The sequence below is a fragment of the Piliocolobus tephrosceles genome, chromosome 5 (assembly GCF_002776525.5).
Source record: "Piliocolobus tephrosceles isolate RC106 chromosome 5, ASM277652v3, whole genome shotgun sequence".
Classification (NCBI taxonomy): domain Eukaryota; kingdom Metazoa; phylum Chordata; class Mammalia; order Primates; family Cercopithecidae; genus Piliocolobus; species Piliocolobus tephrosceles.
The window spans coordinates 112,860,537-112,879,402 of NC_045438.1; the positions used below are offsets into that span (position 1 = coordinate 112,860,537).

At 36.0% G+C, this 18,866-nt stretch overlaps 1 protein-coding gene across 2 annotated transcripts in view; it reads left to right on the forward strand.

Moving 5' to 3' along the window:
- COL21A1 (collagen type XXI alpha 1 chain) overlaps positions 1-18,866 on the forward strand; it is a 130,793-nt gene that overhangs the window by 51,375 nt on the left and 60,552 nt on the right. For both annotated transcript variants that reach the window (XM_023222972.1, XM_023222971.1), the window contains 4 exons: positions 11,869-11,922; positions 12,395-12,454; positions 13,335-13,388; positions 13,511-13,564. In XM_023222972.1, the coding sequence (XP_023078740.1) occupies positions 11,869-11,922; positions 12,395-12,454; positions 13,335-13,388; positions 13,511-13,564 (222 nt within the window). The remainder of the gene's footprint in view (positions 1-11,868; positions 11,923-12,394; positions 12,455-13,334; positions 13,389-13,510; positions 13,565-18,866) is intronic.

The window sequence follows — 18,866 nt, forward strand, 5'->3', positions numbered from 1 at the left end:
TCTTTTCCAAAAAATATTTGGCTTCGTCTGAATCTGGAGAAACTTGGAGTTGTTACAATCAGGGGTTTTCAGAAAACAAATATCTCTACTTTTTATAGAAGTGGTGGTACTATTAGGTTGGTGCAAAAGTAACTGCGATTTTTGCCATTACTTTCAATGGCAAAAACTGCAATTTCCTTTAAAAAAAAAATCCTTAGAGGATTGTCTCCCCAAGCAGCAGTAGCTCTGCCCTCCCTAAGTATTCTCTGATATTAGGCATTGTTGAGTGTCCTTCCTGTACACATGGTGCTGACTTATGTGTGCTCAGGTTTTAACTAATTCTGTGACTGTTTTTGCAATCTTGATTATCTCCTGATCTTTCAACCTTTTTTCTTTTAAAGCTATATAATGGATTTAACATCTTAGTTTATTATGAAGAACCATTAATTCCATGTCTTGCCTTATTTATTGGCTGTTATTCCTCTTCTGTCCTTTTTTCCCCTTTTTTTCTACTGGTATTATTAAGGAAACTTAAAACTTTTATTGAATTTTTGTAGAATGCTTTATATTTTGTTGGTTCTAAACTCGATTTTTAACTTCTCTTTAGATATCTTCTGTTGTATGGTCATTGAGAAACTACTGCAGAGACTCAGTAGTAGAAGTTCGGAAATCTATTTCTTTTGTAGGCATGAGTAGTTCAATGGTAATCCCAAACCTCAAATGGAATCCCCATCACTGTGTTAAAGAGAAGAATTATTTTAGTAGATTAAAATAGTTTCCCATAAGTCATTATTACCTGAGCTTGTGTAAGACTTAGGATTTGTATTTTTGTTGTTGTTGTTTTTGCTTTTATTTTTCGTGAATGGAAAAGAAGCAGCAGATCTGTACAAAACTTTATGTATTGGGTGCTTGCAGGGTTTTTACTGTGGTGCGTACCTTTTTCTATTTTATTCCTGGATATATTTTGCATCGATTTTGTCCATATGTATTCCCCTTCACATTAAATCCTCACAAAAAGTCCTGTGGGGTTAGTACAGTAAGTCATATTGTGCTCATTTTATATTAATTGTGAAGTAAATTATCCTTATTTTACATTTTGGAAAACTGAAAAATGAAGAGCTTAAGTCATTTGTGTAAAGTTACTTAAGGATCTAGGGGGTTGAAATAAAATACCTTGATCCCAATCTGGCTTTCTTTTTCCTGTATTTTTCTGCTTTGGCCAGAGTAGTTTTTCACTGCGTGACTTGTGCCTCTTTTAGTCTACTGCTTGCACTGTGAGAAGAATCCCTGAATGCCTGTCAGGAGCCAAGAAGATAGGCAAGGGAGGGAGCAGATGGATGAGTACCCACGGTCATGCTGACTGGGCCATGAGAGTATTCATGGTCTACATTTCTCTCTAGGGAAGAGGGATAGTTCATTTTATATCATAGGTCATCAGACCTTTAAATTGCAAAATGTATTGCAGTAAAAGACTTTTAGACATGTAGCCTCATATATAAAAATTATATATCTGTGCTACTGGGAAAAGTATTCTGTGAATTTGAAACACACACACACAAAGACTTTTCTTTTAATGAATTTAAAAAATAGTAGTTCTCATGTTCTTTTGCTGGCCCCAAAAATAATCTTGACCTGACTGAAGACTATGACTCTAGATTGACTCAAAAGATGGACAGGCTCATCAAAGTTATATTAGCCATGAAAGGTTTGGAAAGCAGCCTCTGGGAAGTGGAATTATCTTACTATCTTGGATTCTCTTTGACTTTAATCACTTTGAACTCTGATAGGACCAAGAGTCTGACTCCCCCAAATATTTGTTTTATTGAAATTTTCTTTGAGCACTCAGGAGTGTTGACTGTGTTTTGGGAAATGGAAACATTCTGTATATTCAGCAAATTATTATTAATCACAAGCAAGACAATAGGTAGGCTAGAGTAGCTTATGCTACAATAACAATCAAACCCCAAATGCTTGTAGCTTAAAACATCAAAGGTTTATTGCTCATGAAACTACATATTTATCAGCAGCAGTGAGGAGCTTCCCATGTCTTCACAGGGAGACTCAGATTAACATAAATTTCACCATCTAGATCATGACTAATTATGGTGGCAGGTGTAGAGAGAATCAAACATTGGCTTTTAAATCACTACCATTCATGTTTAATTAACTAGAGCAAATTGTGCAAACCACATGGATTTTAACAGATTAGGTAAGTATGACTTCCCATATGCCAGACAGTGGAGAGGAATCTGGATATTGGTAAATAGTAGTTGTACCAAGAAAAAAATAGGAATGAGTTATGGATGAATTGTTTCCTCAAAGAGGTTGGAGTCTGGTAAAGGATATAACACAAAGTAACTGTATTTCAAGATAGTTAGTGTTAAGTGCCAAAGAAGAAAGTCAAATAAAATTCTCTAGGAGTTTAAAGGAAAGTTAAAAATTGGAAAGACTTCATGAGAGAAAGTGTAAAGAAAAGGTTAATCATAGCTATACAATGTAGGGACTGTTTTTATAAAATTTAAGAAATCTCTAAGAAAGATTGCCTTGTTCTTTATTTATTTTTATTATTTTGGTATTACCAATAAGACTGTAAGAAACATCTCTGAATATATTTCTCAGTAGTTTTTCATGAGTTTATCAACAGGAAAAATTCTCAGAAGTGAAACTGATTATTGGATCAAAGTGTTAATTTCATAGTTAAACTTTGATTTAAATTGCTTATTGAGTTCCCAGAAAGTTGATTCTCTTTCAACAAGTGTATGAAAATATCCTTCCTCACATTCTTATCAGCGCTGCTTTTTTTTTAAATTCTATTTTTCACCAGTATAATTTAGAGATGATACTGATTTGATTTTCATTGCTTTATTAGTGAGTTGGGTAAGGTATCTTGACCTGCACTTTGGGGACATTGTGTTACTTCTCTGTAATTTTCCGATTTTCTCATATCTTTTATTTTTCTACTGGGCTGTGATCCTTTTAAAAATTGATTTTTATATGCATTTTGTAAGTTGTTATTTGTGTGTGTGAAAATATCTTTTCTGGGTTGTATTATGTGTTTTGACTTGGTTTTTGAAATTTTAACCATAGAGAAAATTTTCATTTTCATGTAAAGTAGTTTTTTCTTCTTTTTTTCCTCCTGTCTTTGTATATAAATAGAAAGATTGCACATTCTAGCATGTTGATTATAATTACTGGTGATTTTATTTTTGTAATTTTATTATTTTATTTTTAACCGTGAAATTTTTGGTTTTTGGAGTAAAGTCAGATGAGCATTTGTATTAGTCTGTTTCCACACTGCTAATAAAGACATACCTGAGACTAGGCAATTTACAAAAGAAAGAGGTTTAATGGACTTAAAGTTCCATGTGACTGGGGAGGCCTCACAGTCATGGTGGAAGGAAAGGAGGAGCAAGTCACGTCTTACATGGATGGCAGCAGGCAAAGAGAAAGAGTTTATGCAGGGAAACTCCTGTTTTTTAAATGATCAGATCACGTGAGACTTATTCACTATCACGAGAACAGCACAGAAAAGACCCGCCCTGTGATTCAATTACCTCCTGCTGGGTTCCTCCCACAATAAGTGGGAATTATGGAAGTTACAATTCAATATGAGATTTGGGTGGGGACATAGCCAAACCATATCATTCCACTCCTGTTCCCTCCCAAATCTTATGTCTTCACATTTCAAAACCAATCATGCCTCCCCAACAGTACCCCAAAGTCTTAACTCATTTCAGCATTAACTCAAAAGTCCATAGGCCAAAGTCTCATTTGAGACAAGGCAAGTCCTCTCCACCTATGAGCCAGTAAAATCAAAAGCAAGTTAGTTACTTCCTAGCTAAAATAGGAGTACAGGCATTGGATAAATACTCCTATACCAAATGGGAGAAATTGACCAAAACAAAGGGGCTAAAGGCCTTATGCAAGTCTGAAATCCAGTGGTGCAGTCATATCTTAAAGCTCCAAAATGCTCTCCTTTGACTCCATGTCTTACATCCAGGTCACGCTGATGCAAGAAGTGGGTTCCCATGGTCTCAGGCAGCTCTGCCTCTGTAGCTTTGCAGGGTACAGCCTCCCCCAATTGCTTTCACAGGCTGGCATTGAGTATCTGTGGCTTTTCCAGGTGTGTGGTGCAAGCCATCGGTAGATAGACCATTGTGGGATTTGGAGGATGGTGACCTTCTTCTCACAGCTCCACTAGGCAGTGCCCTAGTAGGGACTCTGTATGGGGGCTCCAACCCCACATTTCCCTTCCTCACTGCCCAAGCAGAGGTTTTCCATCAGGACCCTGCCCCTGCAGCAAACTTCTGCATGGGCATCCAGGTGTTTCCATACATCCTCTGAAGTCTAGGTGGAGGTTCCCAAACCTCAATTCTTGACTTCTGTGCATCTGCAGTGTCAACACCATGTGGAAGCTGCCAAGGCTTGGAGCCTGCACCCTCTGAAGCAATGCTCATGCCGTACCTTGGTCCCTTTTAGCCGTGGCTGGAGTGGCTGGAACACAGGGCACCAAGTCCCTAGGCTGCACAGAGCAAGGGGGCCCTGACCCTGGCCCATGAAACCATTTTTTCCTCATAGGCCTCCAGGCCTGTGATGGGAGGGGCTGCCATGAAGACCTCCGACATGACCTGAAGACATTTTTGCCATTTTCTTGGAGATTAACATTCAGCTGCTTGTTACTTATGCAAATTCCTGCAGCCAGCTTAAATTTCTCCTCAGAAAATGAAATTTTCTTTCTATCACATTATCAGGCTGCAAATTTTCCAAACTTTTATACTCTACTACATTTATAAAACTGAATACCTTTAACAGCACCCAAGTTACCTCTTGAATGCCTAGCTCCCTAGAAATTTCTTCTGCCAGATACCCTAAATAATCTCAAATTCAAAATTCCACGAATTTTTAGGGCAGGGGAATAATGCCACCAGCCTCTTTGCTAAAACATAACAAGAGTTGCTTTTACTCCAGTTCCCAACAAGTTTCTCATCTCCATCTGAGATCACCTGAACCTGGGTTTCATTGTCAGCATTTTGGTCAAAGCCATTCAACAAGTCTCTAGGGAGTTCAAAACTTTCTCACATTTTCCTGTGTTCTTCTGAGTCTTCCAAACTGTTCCAACCTCTGCTGGTTACCCAATTCCAAAGTTGCTTCCACATTTTTGGGTATCTTTTCAACAACATCCCACTCTATTGGTACCAATTAATGGATTAGTTCATTTTCACACTGCTGGTAAAGACATAACTGAGACTGGGCAATTTACAAAAGAAAGAGGTTTAATGGACCTACAGTTTAATGTGGCTGGGGAGGCCTCACAATCATGGTGGGGGCAAAGGAGGAGCAAGTCAAGTCTTACATGGATGGCAGCAGGCAAAGAGACAGCTTGTGGAGAGAAACTCCCATTTTTAAAACCATCAGATCTTGTGAGACATTCACTATTATGAGAGCAGCATGAGAAAGACGCGCCTCCATGATTCAATTACCTCCCACTGGGTTCCTCCCATGACAAGTGAGAATTGTGGGAGGTACAATTCAAGATGAGATTTGGGTGGGGACACATCCAAAACCATATCAGCACTCTTATTTTATAAAATTATTTTCCTAAATAAATAGCCAGTTGCCATAGTATTCATGGAATACCACTTTTTTCTACATTTATTTCCATTAAATTTCCATTTTCATTTGGGCCTGGTGTTTTGGCTTTTCATTCTATTCCATTGACCTGTCTACATCTTCTCCACTGCAGAATTGTTTTAATTATTGTCACTTCATGATCTGACTTAATATTGGCAGGGCTAATCCCTCCTCATTATTCTTTATAATCAAAATTTTCCTGGCTATTTTTGAATACTTATTTTTCCAGATAAAGCTCAGCATCTTTCCTTCAGTTTTTTAGAAATTGCTATTCGCATTTCAATTAGGATTCCTTTGCACATATGGATTAGTTTTAGAAGCACTGACAACTCTCCAATTGCTATTCAAGATTATGGCTTACTTTTCTTTTTACTTCAATCTTGAGTTTTTTGATATTAGTCCTGAGGATTACCCAATTTTATTTTAACCTAAATTTTTTTTATCTCTTTTTCATTTTTGTTATAAATAGAGCCCTTTAAAAATATTTTTCATATTGGCTATATTATATATATAAAAAGCTATTTATTTTTTATATTTTTAAAGCACTGAGTGAATTCATTTCTCTTACTCATTTAGGTTATGAGATCTATTGACACATTAGAGGTGTAATCTTAAAAATAATTTTTCTTTTATTTTTAGCCTTATTTCTATATTTGTCTAAATTTGTTGGTAGTCCGGAAAAACTATTAAAAATAGTGCAAATACAGGGTAACTTTGTTTTCGTTTTAAATCTCAAACAGGCAGAGTCTCTTTTAGTTCAGGTTGGTGGTTCCTTTGGTATTATATAATAACTCTCTCAACAGCATATAGTATATGTATATGAATGTATTTGCAATTTTATGTTTTTAACTTTTGATTCCAGCCAATAGCAGCATTCACGATCTTGTTTCGATCACATCTCCTTCTCTACACTTAATAATAGGTAACCTAAATTAACCAGGCATCCACTATACCCTTTGTTTACTTTTCATGAGCCACACTGTCCTGCTTGACAGAATTTATTGAACCTCCCCTTAATGGACTCAGAGATTTTAAGGGTGGCGTTAATAGCCATATCTTTGATTTCATCCCTCCCAGAGGCTGAGTTTTTACTGGACTTTTATTTTTTAAAAGTATTCCCCATTACATTAGAGATGAGAAAAACAATTGTGTCTCCCAATCCCAGTGTCTTTACACTTGGTCTATTTCTTTTAATTACTACTTGCGACCTGGCCAATTATTTTCTGAGCTCATATTTTTAAAAAATATTACCTTGTCAAATACTGCCAATAATAGTCAATTCATAATATATATTTACATTCCGTTTTCTCAGTTCTTTACCTCTAGCTGTAAGTTCATTTGATACATTATTTGCCTGTGCAAGTTATTATAAGCCAGGCTTTTAATCAATTATTTCACCACTATTTTACATAAGACACTATTTTTTCAACCTTTAATAATTGTTTTTCATTGGTCACTACCTGTCCCCAAAGCCAATGACATATATACATTTTAATATTGTTGTTTTGGCAGTCTTTTATTTTTAATATTCCAACTGTACTAATTAACTTAGGCTAAGCTGCATTATAGTAACAGATGACCCAGTGGCTCAGAAGTCAACATTGGAGACATTTATCTTTTATGTTATATGCCCATCCTGGATAGGCTTTGGCCCAACTTTATCTCTTCTTTGCTATCCATTGCTATTAAACCTTATAAATAACTTGATTGAGTATAATGTGTTTGAACCATACTTTTTTGTGTTCCATATTTTGTACATATTGTTTCAATATTCCCCAACAGTTTTGCTGACAACTTGCTGCTGCTTGCTCTCTCTCTCCTTCTTTCTTTCTCTCTCACACTAATTTATGTTAACATGGATACTATACTTTCTACTATACTTAAAAGCTTTCCTTCTGCACGTAAGAGTAGCTTTGTCCAGACCTTGTATTTTTTCTGTTCCAACGTGAGTGGATGTTCCTAGTCTTCCTACTTCATCTGAGATCTGTTTGCCATCTCCAGTAAAGGAAAGTTTGGATATTATGTCTTTTATAACTTGTAGCCAGAGAATGGAAGTCATAGCTTGGACTTTGTTCAGCTTTAATAGGGAATCCCAGCTTACCTCTTTCTCCTGTAGTTTTATTAAGCATTCGTTACCCAGCTTTCCATCTTATTGATAGTATATCTTAGTCTAGCTCGGCCTTTAACTGGTTATCTCAATTTAGAGTTTTCTAAATAGTTAACTCAGATTATTCTCTTAACTTCAGTCCTCTTTCTATCTCTCAGAACCCTGCCCGCTCCTTCTGCTCCAAGCAGAAGGGAAAAAATATATATACAATATACACATATAAAATTTGGAATTTTAATTTCAAACTTTAGATTATAAATATATAATTTGAAATTATACATATATATTTTATATATATATATATACACACACACACACCCCCTTTGAATGACACACACACACACACACACCCTTTGAATGACACACACACACACTTTGAATATATATTTATTCAAAAGGTAGTTTGGGTTAGGTTCTTGTATTAGGAGTTCATATGGTAGGGGAAAGAACATCCAGTTTTCTTGTGTTGTTTGGTCTTCCTCTAAAATTTATTTATTTTTTCTTTTGTCCTGTTTGGGTAAATTGTTGAATTTGGGGAATAGTTAGTTCTAGGGTGTTATAGGCTTTTATTGGGTCTTTTCTCTCCCTACCTCTCTCTCAGTCTTTCTCTCTCTCTCTCTCTCTCACATACACACACACATGACAGAGGAAGCTGTTATTCTTGAGAAAGGCATTTAGTATAAGCTAAAAAATATGGTTCCTTTTAGACTGGAAACATAGTTATTCTTTGTATTTGTTAGGTGGATGGCAAAGATCTATAACAAATAGACCAAATGCAGTAGTTTAAATGAGAAAGAAGTTTATTTTTCTCGTGTAATTGCTTGTCTACAAACTCATTCGGGGACTTGTGTTTTTCCCTCTTGTTGCTCTAGGCTCTCTGAGTGTTGCTCTAGGCTCTCTGAGTGTTGCTCTCGTTTATAAAGTCAAGGTTGTATCACCAGTCACTATATTATGTGCATTCTAGGATACTGGGAAGCTGAATCCTAAAATTAGAAGAGATCTGATTTATATAACAGAGGCCCCCTTTTGGCCAGTACACACACACTCATATGTACACATATGTACAGATACTCCACAGGTTCAGGAAATGATAATATCAATGTTTCTAAAATGGAGGTGAAAGCAGAGTTAAAAATGCAAACATGACTGAATGTGCATTTAAGAACAGTTAAATCCCACTATCCTGTCCTCAACTCTGTGTAGCTAAGTGAATCTCTCTTCCACTGTAGCAGAAACACAAAAGTTTATTTTCTGGAGAAGAGAAAGTTGAAGGTCTCTAGCCTGGGGAGAAGAGGGAGAGTTATACTGAAATTAAAACAATGGGAGTAGGCTGAGCATGATGGCTCACGCCTGTAATCCTAGCACTTTGGGAGGCCGAGGCAGGTAGATCACCTGAGGTCAGCAGTTTGAGACCAGCCTTGCCAACATGGTGAAACCCTGTCTCTACTGGAAATATGAAAATTAGCCAGGCATTGTGGTGGGTACCTGTAATCCCAGCTACTCAGGAGGCTGAGGCAGGAGAATCACTTGAACCTGGGGGGCAGAGGTTGCAGTGAGCCGAGATCACGCCACTTCACTCCAGACTGGGTGAAGGAGCAAAACTCCATCTCAAAAAATAATACAAAACAAAACTAAAACAATGGGAGTTGGCGATAGTTACTCATGTGGCAACCTCCTTCTCCTCTTCCTCTATCTGGCCTCCGGAATGCTGTCAGCCAGTCCTATAAACTAGAGACATAGAAGATCCTCCTATGGGAAATCTACTGACATCTAGAACAGCATCCAATGAAATGACACAACCAGGCCACATTATAGTGAAGTTCAGAGTAATTGAACTCTACCCACTGAGAGATTCTCCTGTCAACCTCCATATGAGCTGACAATAAAGAATCACCAAATATCACAGGAACGTTAAAGATCAACAAACAAAAGTCTTGGAAGAAACTGATGCAAGACAGTGAGAGGAAGACTTGAAAAAACCCTGTCATTAATGCTCTCAGGGAGGCAGAACCCCTGCTGGACCCTGCTTCAGCTGTGTTCCTCAGTGTTGAGTGAGGAGTTTTCAGAACCTGAAGAACACATTCCATCACACCATTGAGCTTTAACCAAAAACAAACAAACAAAATCATATTCTAGATATTAGATTCTGGCAGTCCCTGAACAATCTAGCCCAATGCCATTTCCAGGATTTGCTGTCCCCTTTCCTGCTTTTGTCTTCCTAAAGACCTTCCAGCACAATCGTATGTCTATTCCTATGCTTACAGGTGGCTGACAGGAGCCTGCTTATGTGATGTATGGATGGGGATGGAGCTTGGAAGTGTAGTCCGAGATGTCCACGTGTATGGGCATTGTTCTCTATAGATGAAAAGACTTACAGAGTGCCTAGCATAATGGATGGTTATAGACCACACCAGTGTATAATAGTATAATACTTCAAGACACTGGAAACAAGAGGAAGATCTGCAAGCTTCTTCAGAGAAAAAAACTGCACCAGTCCTATCACCCCTACCCTCCCACTCCTGGCCCCAAAAAACACACAAGAAACAAAAGGCTACATACAAATGATCAGGAATCAGAAAGGCTTCACACATCTCATTAGTGACATTGAACTCAAGAACTGAATGAAGCAGAGCCTTCAAAAGTCTGATTTAAAAATTTGAAATTATAATCAATTATATAAATGAATAGAATAAGGACATTTTCAGAGATTTAAGGTATCAGAAAGTAATCTCCTATGTATTCCTTCTCAGGAAACCATTGGATAGTATATTCCCCTAAACAAGATAATGAACTCAGAGACAAAAAACATCAAATTCATACTGAAATGAGACAGGTCTAGGAGATATTTATTAAAGAAAATGAAATTTTCAATGCAAATGAATACAATCAGAAGTGATTTTTGGAAAGTTGGAAAGATTTTGGAGTTCAATATAACAATAAGTTTATAGAAAACGAAATGATTAAAATGGCAATATTTGACTCCAAGAAATATAAACACTTGGGCAAGAAAAGGCAAGGAATGAAAATATATTTATAGCTTATCTGCAAATCTTAACAAAATAAACCCTGACTACTGATTTAACCAAAGCTGTAATTGAGAGTTAAGGGGATTTGTGTCTGTTAGGAGTGCAGATGGGGAGGAGGTGTTGGGTGCTATGAGAGATTAATCCTCTGCGTTCATGGTGGGAAGTCAGTAGATAATGCAGAAAATGGAAAATGTAGCTATAACCATATGGTTTGGTGATTTGAACTCAAAGAGATTAGGAACTTTGGAATAAAAAATGTTGCCTTTGGAGGTTTCTATGAGCCTTGAATAAATATATCACTCTTTAAATCATGTGAATGAATAACTTTTATAAAAATTACATCAGTCACAGATGATATAAACTTTAATATGTCTACCAGACAAGCTAGGAGTATAATTAATTGCTTGTGTGTAATATCTTAATTTGTCTAGATAAAAGTGAATCTGACCTAAATTTTGCCATGAAACTCATTGGTTCTTTATTTACTGTGTCTTCACAATAAAGATTTTGAAACTAAAGCAATACCATCCAACATATCCCGCTGAACTAAATACTAAACCTATATCTACTAAATATCAAGTTGTTATGACTTTTCTTCATCTTTTCTCTTTTGGAGAAAACTTAGGGCCTTCATGTTTATAGACACATATGAACAGATACCTTCTGTGAGTAATTAGTAAGATAAGCAATTTTTAAAAATTCCACAGAGTCCTAGTCTGTGTTGAGACTTTATGTTTAGGATCTTTCATTACTGAGCTGGATAGGACCTTAGAGGTTAACTGTTTCCTGAGTGTATTGGGTCTAGATCATTTCAATTAATTCATGTGTCTTTCCCCTGTAAAAGCGTAAGACTTTTTCAGAATAGATGGTAGCTGACTTAAGGGTGGAGTCAGGATTGCTAGTGAGATTTTCTTAACTCCAAAATACTTTTCTTCTCTGATTATAAATGAAACCCTGAAAAGTGAGGATAATTTTTCATAGAGATAGGATTTAATGCTGACATGAATTTAACTGTTTTCAGATATATCTGAAGTGGATTTTGACGAGGGTGAGGTTGAAGAATATGTGATGATATTGTTTAGGCTGGAATGGTTTTTCTTTAATTAATTTCAATTTTATTTTCAGGGTGATCGTGGACTTCCTGGTTTTCCTGGGCTTCATGGCGTGCCAGGATCAAAGGTTGAAGAAATCTGTTTCTTTTAAATATAGCAATGCCATTTTAAAAATTCTAATTTAAAGTACCTTTATATTACAAATGTGTTATAAATAAATACTCATGTATAATTAAAGATAAAGTAAACAGTGGGCTAAGATGAATATTAGTTTATACAAAACTTTACAAAATTCCCTTTAAAGTCTCGTTATAAATGTATGATTTTATAGTATTTAAAAATTGATGTTATACTGTATGCAAGTTTTCTTAAATATAAGCCTTAAACTATAAACCCTGTTATAGCACTAGATGTTATTTTTTAAATTTTTCTTTAGAAAGCCTGGAAATGAGGGCTTTTTAAAGCAAACTTTAAATTTTTTTTTCTATTTTTTTTTGCTTTTGGCATATTAAACTCTGTTGCTTATAATCTGTATTTTTTCTTTAAGAGAAAAATATTGATATTTCTTTAATATTTGCTATTCATATTTTGTCTTTTAGGGTGAAATGGGTGCCAAAGGAGACAAAGGATCACCTGGATTTTATGGCAAAAAGGGAAGTGTAGATCATACAACAAAGTATTCATATTGAACTTTTAATGTAATGGAAACAGAAAACTCGAATTGCAGTTCTAGCCCAGTGTTAGAGCAGTTAGCTTTGTTCACCCTTCTTAGGGGATTAATTCAGAACAATGCGGGGGAAAAAAAAAAAAGAACTGGTGACTGCAAACTGTTATGTATGGTATCCTGTAAGACTATGTTGTATTGTCGATCATTCTGAGCTTTTAAAAGATTTACAGGCTGGGTGCGGTGGCTCACGCCTGTAATCCCAGCACTTTGAGAGGACAAGGCAGACAGATCATGAGGTTGGGAGATCGAGACCATCATGACTAACACGGTGAAACCCTGTCTCTACTAAAAATACAAAAAAATTAGCCAGGCGTGGTGGTGGGTGCCTGCAGTCCCAGCTACTTGGGAGGCTGAGGCAGGAGAATGGCATGAACCCAGGAGATGGAGGTTACAGTGAGCTGAGATTGCACCACTGCACTCCAGCCTGGGTGACAGAGCGAGACCCCGTCTCAAAAAAACAAAAACAAACAAAAAAAACAAGTCTACTAAAATTTGATGTTATGGGCCTTTCTAGTTCCTCACACTGAGGGAAGAATATTTAAAATACCCATTGCTTTTTAATTTTGCCAAGATGTTATTTCTATGTTTAGATGCTTGTAATGATAATTGTGCATCTATCAACATTTTTAATGTCTTGATATTGTATCCATGGGTTTGGTAAAATAGTACTTTGCAGAGTCAACAGGAGTTGTAGTTCCATGAATTTTTACTACATAATGTTGTTAACTTAGTAGCTTTTCTGTTTAAGTTTTGGTTAGAACTTGAAAACATTATTGTAAAGATCGTGTTTTAAGTGTTTGTTTTCGATACAGGGTGCAAAAGGTGAAAAGGGGAATGCTGGCTTCCCTGGCCTCCCTGGACCTGCTGTGAGTTTGATAGGAAAAAGCTCTTAGTATTTTGCTTTACATAAAAACTATCTTATAGTATCTGTCTTTAAAGAGAAAAAGTAGTGCAAAAATATATTAAAGCACATGTATTTATTTTTTAGGGAGAACCAGGAAGACATGGAAAGGATGGATTAATGGGTAGTCCCGGTTTCAAGGTATTTACAAAAAACAAAGGACAAAACAAAAAGATTTTTGTATCTTGTGAGGAAACATAAGAAAAAATGTACCAATATTAAATTTTTTTAATATGTGGCATTGGGATAAAATTCATGAGCTAAAAGGTTTTTTACATGTAATTTTAAAATGATACTGAATTTCTTTTGACTTTATTGTGGACTCTTAGGTGTCAGAAGTGAAATCATAGGATATTACAAGGTTGAGCTTCTTCGATAAGCCCTTCAGACTGGTTCATTTGGCAGGTTAGAAGCAGAGATTCTTGGCTCTGTCTCCCAAAGATTAAGGTTTCAGTGGGCTGGGAAACTGTCTTCTTAACTCTGGCTTCTTTATCAGTTGTGTGGTGTGGGCAGGAGAGCATTAGAGTAAGTGGAGAACTGCAAAGTGTCAATAATTCACTATCTAGGAAAAAACTCAAGGGGACATGCCCTTGGGGTGGTCCATTAGCACCATCATATTCTTACAGTTAGGATTTAGCTGATTAGGATACCTAAGGAGAAGATTTGTATAAGCCATCAGAACTGAAGAGGCCATTTGGTCAAGCATTGGACGTAGGGATGTTATCTTGTTTTCTAATGGTCTGTTCTTTGAATCCCAGAGTTGCTCAGAAATTCAGTCCAAATTTTCTTGGTCTGTGGGTGTTTTCCAAAGGAAAAATTATTCATTTATTTGCTTCAAGTTCTATGAAGGGTTTTCAAATATCCATGATTCTTCAGAGTATACTTTGAAACAACACTTCCTAAGACAGTAGTAACCTGACTGTAAAATATGGGAACCCATTTTGAAGTCCTTGGTCCCTTCTTGTTAATTATGCTTCAGTGGTTTTGTATTTTCTCACTTATTTAATTGAACAGATTTTATTGATATTTATTAGAAGCTAGACATATAGAGGAGAATAAAGCCATCATGGCATCTCCTCTTACAGAGTTTATAATCTAGACTATCTGAGATAATATAGATTTTTTTTCTTTGCCTACAACCTAAGCATTCATTTTAATTAGTTTTTGTCCTCTGTTAGCATAAATTCATATGCCCCAAGAAATGGGACTATTCTTTTTGGGAGACAGGAGAGCTTAGAGCATAGAATGGAGTTGGATTTCCAGCTTGCAATGACTTTCTCTAACTAGTTGTATGTTCTCTGGCAAATATTTTGACAGTTTCTATTTCAAAAATAGAGTAAATGTTACCTATCTAGAATGGTATGAAAAGGACTTGAGTAAGACAAAGCACCCAGCACAGTTCCTGGCAAAGAATAAGTGTCGAATAAGGAATTAGTTCTTTTATTCATTTCCTGATTTGAACACAGCTTTAAGATTCCTTTTTAGTCTTAATCTGAGTAGTATGTGCATTCATGTACCTGCAAATGTAAACATCAGTTCACTGTTTTCTAGCATCTATATTGGTATATAATTGAATACCATAAAATTCACCCATTCAATGTGTAAAATTCAACAGTTTTTGTGTATTTACAGAGTTATGAAACCTTATTAGAGTCCACTTTTAGAACATTTTCATTATCCTAAAAAGAAACACCATGCCCATGTAGTGGTCACTCCCCATTTCTCACCAAGCTACTATCCCGTACATTAAACCCTTGGCAACCATTACTCTGTTTTCTGTCTCTGCAGATTTGTGTATTCTGGACATTTCATATAAATGGAAACATGTAATATACCGTCTTTTGTTCTTTCAATTACCATGACATTTTTGTGGGTCATCCATGCTTTGGCTTGTATTGGTAGTACTTCATTCCTTTTTAATGCTAATAGTATTTTATTATAGGGATATATCACTATGTTCAACATTTTGAGGTCAGTTCACTCTTGATATTTGCCTTCCTTATAGGTTCATACCACCCTTCATATTTGACCTTGGTTATGTCTCCTGTTTTCTAATTACTGTGGGTCTCCTAAAAACAATGAAGATTTTCTGTCTTGTCTGTTTGTAAATTTTTTATAGAAATCATTCACGAATTGGAAAAAAAAATTTACTTTTTTTGTTTAAATTACTTTATTTTTAAAAACAGTTTTAGGTTTATAGCAGAATTGAATGGAAAGTGCAGTGTATTCCCACACACCCCCTGCCACTTCCCAACCCTGTAGAAGCTCTCCCATGATCAACATCTCCACCAGAGTAGTACGTTTGTTACAGTTGACACATCACTATTACCCAAGGTTCATTGTTTATGTTAGAGTTAATTCTTGGTATTGTACACTTGACAAATATATATATTTGACAAAAATAACATTGTAGTATCATAGAGAATAGTTTCACCCCTCTAAAAATCCTGTGAGCTCCACCTTTTGATCCTTTCTTCTCTTTAACCACTCACAACCATTAATCTTTTTACTCTCTCCAGAGTTTTTCCTTTTTCAGGATATCATATAGTTGGAATCATACATCATGTGACCTTTTCAGATTGGTTTCTTGCTCTTAATAATATGCATTTAAAGTTCCCCCATGTCTTTTCATGGTTTGATGGCTACCCTTCTCAGCCTCTGGTAACCATCCTTCTACCCTCTATGCTATAAGTTCAATTGTTTTGATTATTAGTTCCCACAAATACATGAGAATATGTGATGTTTGTCTTTCTGTTTCTGGCTTATTTCACTTAACATAATGATCTCCAGTTTGATCCATGTTGTTGCGAATGACTGGATCTAATTGATTTTTATGGCTGAATGGTACTCCATTGTGTGTATGTGCCATATTTTCTTTATCCATTCATCTATTGATGGATACTTAGGTGACTTCCAAATCTTAGCCATTGTAAGTGCTGCAAGGAACATAGAAGTGCAGATATCCCTTTGATATGCTGATTTCCTTTCTTCTTTTGGGTGCATACCCAGCAGTGGGATTGCTGGATCATATGTTAGCTCCATTTTTAGTTTTTTTTTTTTTTTTTTAATTGAAATGGAGTTTCACTCTTGTTGCCCAGGCTGCAGTGCAATGGCATGATCTCGGCTCACTGCAACCTCTGCCTACCGGGTTCAAGCAATTCTCCTGCCTCAGCCTCCCAAGTAGCTGGGATTACAGGCACCTGCCACCATACCCGGCTAATTTTTTTTTAGTAGAGACAGGGTCTCGTCATGTTGGCAAGGCTGGTCTTGAACTCCTGACCTCAGGAGATCCACCCTCCTTGGCCTCCCGAAGTGCTGGGATTACAGGCGTGAGCCACTGCGCCCAACCCATTTTCAGGTTTTTTGAGGAATCTTGAAACTGTCCTTCATAGTGGTTGTACTAATTTATATTCCCACCAACAGTGTACAAGGGTTCCCTTTTCTCACATCCTCCCCACCAGCATTTGTTATTGTTTGCCTTTTGGATAAAAGCCATTTTAACTGGAGTAAGATGATATCTCATTTTAGTTTTGATTTGCACATCTCTGATTATCAGTGACAAACATCTTTTCATATGCCTATTTGCCATTTGTGTGTCTTCTTTTGAGTAATGTGTATTCATATATTTTGCCCATCTTTTGATAAGATTATTGGATTTTTTTCCTACTTTTTATATTTTCTGGTTCCTAATCTCTTATCAGATGGGTAGTTTGCAAATATTTTCTCCCATTTCATGGATTATCTCTTAACTTGGTTGATTGTATACTTTGCTGTGCAGAAGCTTTTCAGCATGGTTTGTCCATGTTTACTTGGGTTACCTGTGTTTGTAAGGTATTGCTCAAGAAATCTTTCCTAAGGTCAATGTCCTGGAGATTTTCCCCAATGTTTTTCTGTAGTAGTTTCATAGTTTGAGGTCTTAGATTTAAGTCTTTAGTCAATTTTGATTTGATTTTTGTATATGCCAAGAGATAGGGGCCTAGTTTCATTATTCTGCATAGGAACATCCAGTGTTCCTAGTACTATTTCTTGAAGAAACTATCTTTTCCCTAGTGTATGTTCTTAGAAGTTGTGTCAAAAATGAGTTCACTGTAGGTGTGTAGGATAGCTTTGGCTATTCTGGGTCTTTTGTGATTCCATATAAATTATAGGATTGGTTTTTGTATGTTTCTGAAGAATGTCATTGGTATTTTGATAGGAAATTCATTGAATCTGTAAATTGCTTTGGTAGTATGGACATTTAAACAATATTGATTCTTCAAACCCATGAACATGAATTTTTTTTTTTTTTTTTTGGTGTCCTCTTCAATTTCTTTCATTAGTGTTTTATAATTTTCATTGTAGAGATATTTCAATTCTTTGGTTAATTCTTAGATATTTAATTTTATTTGTGACTATTGTAAATGGGATTACTTTTTAAATTCTTTTCCAGATTGTTCACCATTGGCATATAGAAATGCTACTGATTTTTGTATGTTGACTTTTATCCTGCAACTTTACCAAATTTGTTTATCAGTTTACTAGTTTGTTGGTGGAGTCTAGGTTTTTCTAAATATAAGATTATATCATCAGCAAACAAGGATAATTTTATTTCTCTCTTTCCAATTTGGATGCCCTTTATAACTTTCTCTTGTCTGAATGCTCTAGCTAGGACTTCCAGTACTATGTTGAATAACAGTGGTGACAGGGGACATAGTGTCATGTTTCAGATCTTACAGGAAAGGCTTTTTTTTTTTTTTTTCCCTATTCAGTATTATACTAGCTGTGGGTTTGTCATAGATGGCCTTTATTATGTTGAGGTATATCCCTTCTATATCTATATGTTTGAGGGTTTTTATCATGAACAGATATTTAATTTTATCAAATGCTTTGTCAGGATCAATTGAAATGATCATATGGTTATCTTTCATTCTGTTGATATGATGTATCATATTGATTGATTTGCATACATTTAACCATTCTTTCATCCCAGTGATGAATCCCACTTGGTTGTGATAAATGATATTTCTAATGTATTGTTGAATTTGGTTTGCTAGTATTTTGTTGAAGATTTTTGCATCAATATTCATCAGAGATATTGGCCTGTAGTTTTGTTTTCTGGTATGTTTTTGTCTGGTTTGGTGTTAGGGTAATACTGGCCTCATAGAAAGGGTTTGGAAGTAGTCCTTCTTCCTCTATTTTTCAGAATAGTTTGAGTAGGATTGGTATTAGTTCTTTAAATGTTTGGTCAAATCCAGCAGCGAAGCCATTAGGTCCCAGGCTTTTCTTTACTGGAAGACTTTTATGACAGCTTAGATCTTATTACTTGTTATTGGTCTTTTCAGGTTTTGGATTTCTTCCTGCTTTAATCTCAGTAGGTTGTGTGTATCTAGGAGTTTGTCCATTTCATGTGTATTTTCCAATTTATTGGCATATAGTTGCTCATAGTAGCCACTAATGATCCTTT